Source organism: Nanorana parkeri, unplaced genomic scaffold (genome assembly GCF_000935625.1).
Source record: "Nanorana parkeri isolate BGI_ZX_2015 unplaced genomic scaffold, ASM93562v1 scaffold341, whole genome shotgun sequence".
NCBI lineage: Eukaryota > Metazoa > Chordata > Amphibia > Anura > Dicroglossidae > Nanorana > Nanorana parkeri.
Genome location: NW_017306609.1, coordinates 470,772 through 484,156, shown reverse-complemented (window position 1 = coordinate 484,156; position 13,385 = coordinate 470,772). Strand labels below are relative to the sequence as shown.

General features: G+C 42.3%; 1 protein-coding gene across 1 annotated transcript in view; it reads left to right on the top strand.

The window, feature by feature from the left end:
- TMC7 (transmembrane channel like 7) overlaps positions 1-12,902 on the top strand; it is a 44,145-nt gene extending 31,243 nt beyond the window's left edge. Inside the window, exons 11-16 of the mRNA XM_018558470.1 lie at positions 2,964-3,061; positions 4,811-4,994; positions 6,000-6,130; positions 6,230-6,385; positions 10,456-10,534; positions 12,675-12,902. Coding sequence (XP_018413972.1) covers positions 2,964-3,061; positions 4,811-4,994; positions 6,000-6,130; positions 6,230-6,385; positions 10,456-10,534; positions 12,675-12,737 — 711 coding nt within the window. The 3' untranslated portion in view covers positions 12,738-12,902. The remainder of the gene's footprint in view (positions 1-2,963; positions 3,062-4,810; positions 4,995-5,999; positions 6,131-6,229; positions 6,386-10,455; positions 10,535-12,674) is intronic.
- The last annotated feature ends 483 nt before the right edge of the window (positions 12,903-13,385 follow it).

Here is a 13,385-nt window from a genome sequence, read left to right as displayed (position 1 = left end):
GGGGGGGAGGGGGTGATACATAACTCTTCTTTATGGAAGGACTCAGGAATGTGGCAGGATGCACAAAAATAGGAAGGTATTTAGGATGACAAAACTATGTGCAAATGTTTAAGAGTAAAGGAGGAGGGAGCAGATTAAAGAACATTCATGCATGAAGGTCCCCTTCATTATCAATACTTTTCCTCCTAAGTCTCTTATATCATATGTTAGTACCCTTTTTATAGGACCTTGTTATGTTGTGCCTAATTCGTGATGACAAAATGTAAAAAAATAAATTAAATAAAAAACATTTGATATATATCAGTAATAGATGTACCTTTCCCCATGTCTAGTCTTGTTAAAAATAATCAAGTACAGAATAATACATGTTGATGATGACAGAAATCCAGTGATCTGCTAACTTCCTGCCTGAGTTGACAACACACTGCCTCTGCTTCCCTGAAATCACAAGTGGTGCTTTCAGCCCTGCCCAAGTCTTACCCTAGATGTAGAGGTGAGCTGCTGGACTTAATACTTCTCATTTCACAGATATAACAGCCTTACATAAGGCCCACATTGTTCCACAGCTATCGACAAATGAAGCCTCCACTTTATTTTTTGCTGAACCACATCAAATTTTATTGATGCTAGATTAGGTAAGGCAGTATCTTCGCTATCAGACATGATTCTGCCCCTGATGCATTTCACCCAATGGGCATACTCATAGGAGCTGCAGCTTATGCATTTGTATGCATGGAGCGGAGAAGATGGATCATGGACAGCCTGTGCAGCTGGACAACAAAACGCCTACTCCTTAAGTTATGGAGATGAGGAGAGGAAGTTGTATTCTGTAGTCCAGCATGGGAGAACTAGGCATGGCTGATAACGCTGCTTGACAACAGAACCACTCCCCTTACATTATGCATGAGGAGAGAGAAAGGTGTTTTGCTTGGGATTTCAGTGCAGCAGGGGCAGTAGGGGAGTAGTCAGCTCAAACAGTAAGTTAGTGGCACACTGGATTTTTGGCAGATCGACTGGTATTTTTCTGTACTTGCAGCATTTTTAAAGGGATAAAACATAGGCAAATGCGTATGTATTGTAAATATAGTGAGCATTTTTTTTTGTTTGCTCAGACAAAATTTGTCATGTTGAAACGTGTAGACTGCTAGTGCTGACCTCCAGAATGAGTACAGCGACAAAGCACTCTAGTTTTTTAGTTGCTGCATGCTAGTAATTGTCTTGTGCCTCAGGACTGGGCCAGATGCAGACATGCAACTTCCTTTTTCTCAGTAGAAGACCAACAATTTTAGCCCATATATTTTTCTCATGACAGGTGTACTTTTAAAATTTTTTTTTTTTTTAATTGTATTATTGACCTAACAAGCCAATTAGAGTTTAAAGAAACCCTGTCACCAGACAATTTCAACATAAATCTTCTCATAAGATAAGCCTCTCTTGTATACACATCCAAAAGCCCTGAGACTGCTGCTTGGTGCCGCCATCTTTGATGCGATGTCAGCAGCCCCAGCAGACAAAGAGCTGTCACTCAAGTGATGCTTTACAGCAGCGGTAGGTAAACTCCAGTCCTCCATCTGTGGTGCAACTACAAATCCCACTAGGCATTGTAAGGCTCTGACAGCCAAAGGCAAGACTCCGAGAGGCAGATGCATGTTGGGATTTGTAGTTTCCCCACAGCTGGGGGGTTGGAGTTTGCCTAGCCCTGTTGTATAGGTCCCCTACGCTCCAACCCGGCAGCTACATTAATAACTGATACATTATTTTTTTTACATAAAAGTTTATTCATCTTTTCAATAACAAAAGAAAACATACAAGAATAACAATTCAAAGATTGTAACATAATAACAACTATTAAATATAAGCCTTATGCCTCAATACATACATTCTAACATAGATTTTCTCATTTCCTAGGGATTCCTCCCATATTTTACATATACAGTGTATAATCATATAATTCACATACAAGGCACTTCTATATATAATATAAAAAGTAAAGAATAAAATAAGATACATTTTATGTAGGGTGATAAAAGAGCTGGGCCAGCACAGATAATAATTAGACACTCCTACAAGTGGAGAATGATGTGCAAGGAAAGAGGATGCTCTGCTAGGCACTGGACTCTTCTTGTAGTAGTCAAATTCAGTAGCATGTTTAAAGGTACAGTGTAAGTCAGGAGTCTCAAACTCAATTTACTCGGGCGCACTGAAAAAAAATGTTCTTCTCCCATGCGCCGGTATGTGTTCGCTCACTTCCCGATCTACTGAGCCGACCTGTGACAGTTTCAGTGTCACAGGTCGGCTAGAACTATGAGGTGAGTGAAAAGCACTCACCTCATAGTTCTCCTTTTAATGTCTGTGTGTGTTTATAATGTCAGTGTATGTGCTTGCGATGGTTTCTTTGTATGCAATGTCAGTATATTTGTTTTTTTTAGTAAGTGTGTTTGTGTGTTTGTTTGTTTTTTTCCTAAAGGTTTTAATTTTAATCATAGAGGACCAACAGACTCACACATGTATGTATGTATATAAACACACACACACACACACACACACACACACACACACAGAAATGCACACTGTGGGCCACATGATACCGGTTCGTGGGCTAGAATTGGCCTGTGGATTTTTTAATTTAATTTATGGAAATGAAAAACACTTTAATAAGGCATTTAAAATACTTTTTTTTTTCTGTGCTTTTACCTGCAATGTTTTAAGTTGGTGACAGGGTCTCTTTAAGATGTATTTGTGTCCCTGAATATCTTCACATTGCTGTTCATCTAAATAATAATCATGGTTTCTGTATACATGCACCCACTATTGTTTTTTTAAAGAGAAACGCTAACTGTTAACAAAATCAACCCTTGCAGAGGGGTTACCCCTACACTGCAAGTGTTAACCGCTTCTTTTGGTCTAGAGGTTGGAATACAGACGATATACTCACCTGGTTTAATTTTTCTTTAATTTTACAGTGTTGGGAAACCCGAGTTGGACAAGAAATGTACAAGCTCATGGTGTTTGACTTTTTAATAATAATGGCAGTGACTATTTTTGTGGAATTTCCAAGGAAGTAAGTTTGCTGTATTGCAATGGTAACTAAAGATGTGCCCAACATGTAATGTACTGTGGTAGAAGAAATTACCGTTAGAACATGCCTCAGAACACATTTCTTTTAGTTTTGGGCAACTGGGAACAAAACAATGAGAAAATCCATAGTTTTATCTGATCTCTCCTTCTGGAAATGCTAGTTTCCTGCCTGTCATGCCAATCCATTGGCTTCAGTACTTTGGGAGTCCCTGACCCAGAACAAGTATGTAGATTAGGAGCTGTTACTTCAGTCTGACTTTCTTGAGCTGCATGCTTGTACCAGTTCAGTGAGACAAGTATTGAAGCCATTGGATTAGGAAGATAGCCAGGAGCTAGTGTTTCAGGAGGAGGTCTGCAGTGGCAACGTCCACAGTTTTCTCTGCACAGGTCATTGTGTGCACTTCCTTTCGAGGAAAATGCCCTCTTCAATGCTAAGGCTAATTGTTAATGTCATTCAGTTCTATTCATCCTTGTGAAGTTGCGCACTGCGTCGCTGTGCGGTTGAAAAATGTACTGCAATGCTGTGGTGTGAACTGACTTCACAGTACGCAAAGAAAGCAGTTGTCCTTGTCTATTCTATAGGACTGTGCTGGGAAAGGTTGCCCAGTCTAGCCCAACATGCCTGGAGTACACACCAATAATGCTTGCCTTTGCCCCAAAGCCATCATTTATATGAGATGTCTCAGGGAATGTCACAAACCCCCCATTTATAGTTTGCGCAGGACAAAGATAACAAGGGGAGAAAGGACTTTAAAAATGTTATTTCGATTTTTACTTATTTGTTTTACATTTTCATTTTACTTTTTTCAGTATCTTTTTTTTTTGTGTGTGGAAGAAATATATAAAGTACATGAAAATAAGGAAAATAAAGAACACTGGGAAGGTTTTCATTAGCAGCTAAATCAGTTTCACTTCATTCACCCATATTAACAAACTTTTCAAAGTAAAAATGGGCATACATTCAGTGAACAACAGTCCACCCAGTCCCACTCCATACAACTGTTAGGACAAACCATGCCTTTAGGAGACCTAAACATCTACATTATAGATATGTGTGGATTCAATTGGTGTTGTGTGGATCCTAGTATTTAGAACGGTCTCTATAGGTACACCAACATTTTTCTTGGTGAAGCTCTTTACAGAGAGTAGTTGACAGCTAGGAGGCGATCCGATACCTTGCCTCAACTGCATGCCAAGTGGTTGGCACAAGATTGTAGCCTGGTCCCATTGACTACAGTGGTCACATTTCACAAGTGGCACTGTCTGCCAAATGTGACATGCTTTATAAAATTTGCTGCAGCGTTTGTACAAGCCTGAGTGTCCCCTCTTTTAGTCTAGGTTTTAGTTTTGCAGTTGGAGGGTGGTAAAAACACAGATCAACTACCAGTTTATACCACCCCTTCTGCCATAAACAACAAGGCCTTAAAAGGAGAACTATGAGGTCAGTGATTTTCACTCAACCTCATAGTTCAAGCCGACGTATGACAATGAAACTGTCACACGTCGGCTCAATAGATCAGGAAGTGAGCGAACACATCGCGCTCCGATCCTCCAGCGCTGACTGGCGGAATGGGGAGGGGCGGGCACATCTGGCTCTGCCTCTAGATAGGCAGAGCCAGCTGTCAATCACTGATCCTAATTGGACACCATACCTGAACTGATTAAAAAAAAAAACCCTCAGAGATTAGCTTTCTGAATACCTCACATTTAAGCAATGTTCTTTGGTTTTTAGGTTGCTGGTCACTTATTGCTCTTGTAAGCCAGCTCAGTGGTGGGGCCAGCAGGAGTTCCAGATCCCAGCAAACGTGCTTGAGATTGTGTATGGACAGACCATCTGCTGGATCGGAACCTTCTATTCTCCACTTCTTCCAGCCATAGCGACTATAAAGTACTTCATTATATTCTACGTCAAAAAAGTAAGTTTTATCTTGCATAGAATTAATGCTTTTATACATTTGATTTATAATATTTGTACAGATCACATCCTTGCATAAATTTCCCATATGTGTCTCGGTTATCTATCAGATGAGGCCACTTTAGACTTTTATTTCTTATAAATAGGGATGTCCCGATACCACTTTTTCACAACCAAGTACATGTACTTGCCCTCAGGTACTTGCCGATACCAATTACCGATACTTATTCTTAAAAGGGACATGAGAAATGTTTTCTAAAACAATACAGACAAATGATTTTAGGGCAGTTTCTCAACAGACTGCGTCCACATCTCACCAGAGCTGAATAGAGATCCCGCCAGGACTGCGTCCAGATCCCACCAGGGCTGCTTATTGGGTCTCTGCAGCGCTGCATACAGATGTCACCAGGACTGCATATTGCATCTCTCCTGCGCTGCATACAGATGTCACCAGGGTTGCATTTTGCGTCTCTCCATGGCTCTGACAGTTGCTGTGCTGAGCAAGTGCCAAACGGAGCAAGTGCCTGTCTCGTGTCCGCTCTGAGGCTGTATTCGCGGTGTGGGGCTGCCTCAAGCAGTGCCTGCCCCAGGAAGGTGGAGGGCATGTGGGACCTGGCAGGCAGTGTCAAATACAGCTACTGCCAGGTCCCCGGAAGGCTGCTTCAGGACCCCACAAACACGGGACCTGAGGCGGCTGATCTGACTTAAAAATTTAAGGGGCCAGTATCAGCCTTCAGTATCAGGGCATTTTCACGAGTACAAGGACATCCCTACTTATAAAGCTTTATTGTATGCAATGAAAGTGTCTTTAACTGGTGAACGATATGCGTGCTTAGATACCAAATAGATTGGATAAAATTCAAGTCATCCGAAGACCACTTTGCTAAATGTATGCATCTATCTTTTTTTGCTTTGGGCACTAGGTTAAAATGCTAAATCTTTTATAAATCAGGTTGGCTGATATTATTAGTACACATCCAGATCTTATACTCTCTTATTCCCTCAGATCTCTTTAATGGAGAATTGCAGGCCAGCTACCAGGCCTTTCCGAGCCTCAAGCTCCAATTTCTTCTTCCAGGTGATACTGCTAATAGGCCTTGTCCTTGCCTGCGTCCCTGTGGGGATTGGAATTGCTAGGTGAGGAAATTTGTCAGTGTTGTATTTTTTATGTGTACCTCCTCTCATACTTCTATGTGAGAGGAACTATATCTCATATATATGTCTGTTAATCTGCAGCATACCAGCTTCCAAAGCATGTGGCCCATTCATCAACTATAACACATCATGGCAGATCATCCCCTCCACTGTAGATTCTTTTCCAGACGGCCTGAGAAAGACCATCTACGTCATTTCATCTGAATCCTTCGCAGTCCCATTTTTCCTGCTGTCATGGTATGTGTTCACATTTTAAAAACATTTCTGGTTAATTTATCATTTCTTTGGCCCTCTTTACTTTAGTCACTGATTGTCACTGATGCCCATTTCATCCATGTTGAAAGCATTGCAGTGACATAGGAGATGCCAAACTTAAAGTGACACTAAACTCAGGAGTTAAATCTTAAAAATACATTCAAGTGCCTTAACTAATAACAAAACTGTACCTACCACGGCTACAAACTACAAGGGTCTCACATTTAGTTTAGTAATTTGTATTGAGATTGTAGTCCATCACAGGAATGAGCTTGGAGTGGTGGCTACTTTGTAACACACACAGCGACCATGCGGAACAAAAGTAGCCACCCTCCAGAAGCAAGGACAGTGTCAGCACGAATTCAGAGATGATATGAGTATCTACAGCTGAGTGATACGCAAATAATATACATTTTTGTTAATAGTTAAAGCAGGGGTGTAACTAGAAATCACAGGGCCCCATAGCAACATTTTGTATGGGGCCCTGTGACTTCTAGTTATGCCCCTTGCAGAGCCCACTTGAGACCCCACGCAGCCCACCTGAGGGTAACTCTGCAGAGCCCACCATAGGCTCTCTATGGTGGGCTCTGCAGGGTCACACTCCTTAACTGTCCGCCTCCTCTTCCTGCGCGTTTTGCTGTTGGGCCCCTCCTCCTCCGTCGCCGTGCCCGCCTCCTCTGCTGCCGTCCACGGGCCCCTCCTCCACTGCCGCTGCTGGCTCTTATTAACTCTGCAGCGGTTGTGAGAAGAACGTGCTGCTGCACAGATCACTGTCAGTTATTTGAACAACAGCGCATTCTTCTCACAGCCGCCAGTGAAAGCCACCAGCGTAAGATGCCATAGCGACCCAGGCGGCACGCACGGCATTTGGCCGGGCTCCCCTGGGTCCCAGTCTGAAGAAAATCTAGAAAAACATATGCAGTACATTTCTGCAGCATATTGCAATTTCCCCAAAGTTTTCTCTCTTTAAAAACAGTATAATCTGTGACACGACTTGTGCAGTTGTATAGTCCACCACATAACACGTGCACACACACAATACTGCAGCCCAGCATGTCTTGCACAGACACACAGTAATAATCTCCAGCATGTCAAATGTTCAGTTCAGCACATCACACACACTGAATGATACAATTTACCACATAACAAACACAGAATGATACAATTCAGTACATCACATGTATTCATATACACATGCACGGACACATACCAGAACATGCGCACGCACACAGTAACACAGTCCAGCACATGATATCAGGTCAGGCCTGCCGGCGGTGGAGCCGGTGTGGCAGCCCCAGGGCTCAGGGGGGGCCCACTGACGGGCAGACTAGGCCACGGGGTAGGGAGGCAATGGCCGCTGGTCCTCTCTGATGCTCTGCAGGCTGGACCAGCGCTGCGGAGGTATATGATTCTGCAGTGAAAAATTGGGATTGCAGTCCCCTGAGACAGCGCTACCACGAGGGTGAGGGTGATTGGGTATGGTGGGGGGGGGTGAGGGGACTGGGACGGAGCCCGAGGTGTCCAGCAAAGGATCGCTGATGGGAGTGTTGGGACTCCAACGCTCGAGGGCACGAGCAAGCCAGCCCGAGACAACGAGCGGTGTGTCAGGGGGAGAGAGGACGGCTGGAGGCGGGCAGGCACAGAGAGCGGAGAAGGCTGTGATAGGCGGTTGCCAGGAGATGGACGCTGCAGGCGTCGGAGCCGGGAGAGTCAGTAGGAGTGATGTGACTTCAGCGCTCGAGGTTGCGAGCAGGGGCGCCCGGGGCGACGAGCGCTGAGTCTCGGGGAGAAGGCAAGTGTGGGCAGGTGAACGTTGATGCGGCTACGCGTTTCGAGGAGGGCGGGGATGAAGGCAGGGGGAAGCAAGGAAGTGACTGACGATAATATGGAAAAACCAATTAAATAATGAAAAAATGGCTGGTGGGCTGCGGGGGGTTATGGGGTGGGGGAATGAATGGGTAGTTGGGAAAATGTTAAGGAGTGGAAAGTTGCAATGCGTAACGAAGTCATTGATGGTGTCAGGGGGACCGTCCCAAATGATGATGATATCATCAATGTAACGTCCGTAGAAAATCAGGTGTCGGGCGAAGGGGTTGTTGTGCACCCCCCAAACCCTCAATTCCCCCTGACCTTCCCACAAGCACAACTGATTGTACACAATCCCCACCAGTGGAAGTCCCCCTTCTATTCACCCCTCGTCATTGATATCGCATCAGCTATTACTTTGTGGTAAGTTTCCCCATTTTTGCTTAAAACCAATTCCTTATGATATGATTCTGCAGGCAGAACGGAAGCTCCGGGGCTGTCACTGTGTACAGCGGCATGTTTCCCTTTGTTCCATAGGTCCATCACTGCATGACACGCACAGTAACAGACTATGTCACTATGTCACAGATGTGCACACACATTAATACAGAGCAACAATTCACATGAGGACACACACCACAAACACATACAATGTTACAGTTCAGCTTATCAGACATATACAGTAATAGAATTCAGCACACACATACACAATAATATAATTCTGCACATAACATAAAAAAACAAATAGAATTCAGCACATCACACATATACAGTAATAGAATTCAGCACGCACTAAAACGATAATAGAATTCAGCACATCACACATATACAATATCAGAATTCAGTTACACATTAGCACGATAATACAATTCAGAACATCACATACAGTAGAGCCCGCCATTGTGCACTACTGTAGTGCAGAAACCCGAGCCTGTGAATGTAATAAACAAAAGGTGTCTTCCCCCGTGTACATATAGAATTTAAAATTTGCACAGAAACAAGGCTTCTAAACCATGAAAGCTAACCTTTACATGCAAAAATCAAATTCTACCAATGCAGCCCTCTGTATGATGATTAATAAAACCATAGACATGTCAGGTATAAAATGCTAGAATTTTGGAATACTTACACTTGCAGAGCATTCACTTCCTGCTTTGAAAGGGCAAAATGTCTTTTAAAAAATGAGTTTGGGAAATCTCATCTGTAATCTCATGAGATCTCAGGAAAAGGCATTTTGCTTCCCTAAGATGATGATGAGCATGGTCAAATGTCCTAGTCATATGTCCTAGTCACATGTGCCAGAAATCCAGGAAGTAGTGGAAGAGCTAGTAATCTGCCCTTGGTAAACATGGCCACTGTCAGAAGACTGGGGAAGAAAAGAGAAATTAGGTATGCAAAGAATACAAAGCCGGCAATTATCTAGAAGTATCTGTTTGTAAATTGTCATCGCTAAACATTTCAAAGGGTGCATTTTTGTTATTTTAAAGATATGGGTAAAGGTCCGCTTTAACCCCTTCATGACTGACGGCGTACAGCGTACGTCGCCAGCATTGGGGCTTTACAACAGAAGCGATTCTGGCGAATTACCTGTCGCCAGATCGCTTCTGTGTCGCGTAGAAGGGGCCGCCCCCCCCCTGCGGTCCGCCCCGCCGTGCTTCCTGGGCTCCGTTGCCTCTCCTACGGGCCAGGGACAGGCTTCCTTTGTGTCGGTGGGGAGCTATGCTTTTAAAGCGTCTTCAATGGACTTTTTGGGGTACTGCAGTTTTTCGCCGTTTCACGGACGCACGCAATTTGTAACCTGGGCATGTTGGGTATCGTTTTACTCGTTGTAACCTCATCTTTTATATTTCATTAAAAAATTGGTATTTTGTTGTGTTTTGGGGCATTTAATTAAATTTTTCACTTTAGGAGTTTAATAAGGAGTTGCGCTAATATTGCGCAACATAAAAATGTGCAACTACCACCATTTTATTCTATAGGGTCTTGGCATTCAGAAAATATATAATGTTTGGGGGTTTTTTAAGTCATTTTCAGGCCTAAAATGTGGAATATAACATGGGTGCAAAAAAATGAAAAAAAGGCCTCAGTCACGAAGGGGTTAATACATATTGATATGATTGTTTTCATTAAGATGCTCTCCTTTCATATTGATGTAAAAACATTGATAACATTTTACATTTCTTTTTTAAGATACTGCTTGGATATTATGTGCCACTTAAAATTGATGTAATATTCTCTCTCTGCAGTCTGGTCATGTTCTATTTTATTGCATTGGCCGGAGCCCACAAGAAGGTGGTCGAGCAGCTGCAAGAACGACTGGTCATGGTAAAAATACACTGTGCATAAAGAATATATTCTCACACACTACATTTACAAACGAAAGTCTTATGTATTGTTTTTTTTTTTTTTTTTTAAATAGTTTGCTTATTATAGTATAGTATATATTTTTCCTCGCTGTAAAAGGAAGCATGGTTATGCACTTATATGCTTATAAACAGGGCTTGAAAAATTTGATGGTGTCTCACCAGTCAGTCAAAAATGTCACCAGTCAGCATGACCGGACTATAGCCTTGCAATTTATGTTAAAAACGCCCATAGGCGACGATTAAAACGCTTTTACTGCTCATCAGTTTAGTGTTATCAGGCATTAATGGCTCTAAAATAATTGCTCTCACTCCGACGTTTGCGGCGATATTTAACATGTGCGGAACAATAGACGCAATCCTCGTTTTCGCACGTAGGCGCACCCGACGCATATCTGCGTGCGTATGTGGGTGGTGGGGACTTTAAAAAACAGTTTTTCTTCTTTTTTAATTTTTTTATGATTCTTTAATTTAGTATTACTTTTTTTTTTTTTACACACACAGCTTTATTGCTATTACATGGGGGGCTAAGATTTCCTATAAAGCTAGCCATACACTGCTTGAAATTTGAGTAATGTGTGGCCCTGTTGGCACTCCTTTGTTCAACGAGGATCCATTTTTTAATCAACTTGATCAGCTGCAGTCACTGTTCAGGTATTGTGACAGTACCACACCCACCAGCATGGATGGGGGAATTGAATTTTTTTTTTTTCTCAGTCAGTCTGTGGGGCTGAATGGCCAACGTTACCTCCTGTTGGTTCTTTGGGACAGGGAAAAACTAACAGGGGTTTTAAAACCTGAAGTAAAATTAGGGATGGAAAAACGAGAAAAGCTCCATGAGCCTTTTAGCCATAATGGGCTAGTATGCAAAGCAACCCCTTCCAGCAATTTGCTCCACCCTTTCCGGTGGTTCCATGTTTGCCCGGTCTTTTTCTGGGTTCAGATTCTTCAGCTGCTTGATTGGCCGGGCCCCTCATGTGCACAGGAGTTATTTCATGCCTGTGCACTGAGCTGCGCATGCATGCACAGAATAAAAAGATTGCTGACAGGCAGCAAAAAGCTTTATGGCAGAAGAGACTTCCACAGTCTCTTGTGTCATGATAAGCCTCCTTTTTTCACTTCCGCTTTACCCATTTCACTTTATTCAATAGAAAACATTTTGGTTCCAGAACACCTAAATGCATAAAAGAAGCTTTGTGGCAAACAGTTCTTACACAACAATATTCATCCCATATATCTGACAGTGTACTTTTGTATTCTCTGAGGTCCTGAAGTGAAATGTGGCAAACCATTGGTTTGCCTGATAGTCAAGTTTAGAATACATATTCGGGGATTTGGAATTAACAAAAATAAGTTCTAATCTGAGAAAACAGAACAGCTCTTGCTGCTATATAACAATGGGGATACAAACCCCTTTTATTGCTGTGTTTTCTGTCCCATGACTGCACCAGACATGGCATACAGAGCGGCAGGTGCTTGCTCCATCTGCCTCTGCCCGCACTCAACCACACCTTCCCCCCACAAAAAGTTGTATTTGCTTGCACTTGATCGAGTTTCCTGCACCATAATGGCACAGGGAGCTCCATTAATTTGCCCCCCTCATAGTTCGTGCCTAAGTTTGGGGAGGAGGTGGTCCTCGGATGCAAAGAAACATAACATATGATGGAAATTTGAGGAGCAGTTCTGGTTCCAGTTACTTTCCACAGACTTCTGCAATGGTTATATTGCACAGTTTGTCCTAAGTACTTAAAGTAGAATTCCAACCATTTTCTTTTTTTTGTTTCCATAAAATTGGGGATGGTGAAATCTTTTGTCAGATTTTACTTCTGGTCTGTGATTCCTTAAAAATATTTTCCATAACTTCTTGGCCTGGTGACCACACAAGAGCGCAGGTGGATTTTCCCAGTGGTGACACAGGCTGAAATAAACCTGGCAGACATTCTAAACTTCTCTATCCATGACTACACAAATTAAGTTTTGGCTGAAGTTTTAAATCGTAATAGTTTTTCTATTCTAAGGAGTAAGTAAATAGATAATACAAAAAAAGTAAATTGCTGATTTAGAGTTTGTCTAATTAGTGTCTTTTTTTTTTTTTCTTCTAGGAGAGCAGAGACAAAATGTTTCTGATCAGACGTCTGACTGAAGCACACAGCATACACAATTAACAGCTTCTTGTTGTATATTAAATCAAATGTTACATTGCTCTTTTTAACTAATTTACTAATGTGACATGTACCTGGGAGAGTAGTTTATATCTCTTCTTGTAAATTTACTATAAAAGAGCATTTCCACTTGTCTACAGGGTGTATTAGCATCTTTACAGATGCAACAAAAGCTTTGGGAAGTCAAGAATTACCTTTACTGCCAATGGCTCCTCTCTTCCTTGAAAGAGTTGAACAAAGGCTAAACGCGCTCATTGAATGGCAGTCCACTGGGATAGTGATGAAAGACCACTATTATTGCTAGCCACTATGTGGGGAGAAAAAAAAAGAGTAAATCCTATGCCAAGAGAAATATAGAGACAGCCATTTCTGACCTTGTGAAAATGCAGATTGTCTGACTGGTATGCTGACTCAATGGCTTCAATATTTTGTGAGTTTTGCACCTGGAAAGAGTATGCAGAATAGGAAAGTCAGCTTAAAGTCAGACATTTCTGTCTGCATCGTTGTTCCAGGATATTGAGATAAAGCACCAAAGCCAGTGGCTTTCATGTTTCCCTTACCACAGGTTTCCTTTAACTTGAATACTGCAATAATAAAAGCAGCAACACAAATGCTAGTCATACACTTAGACAATTTCCTAGCAATTTTAAG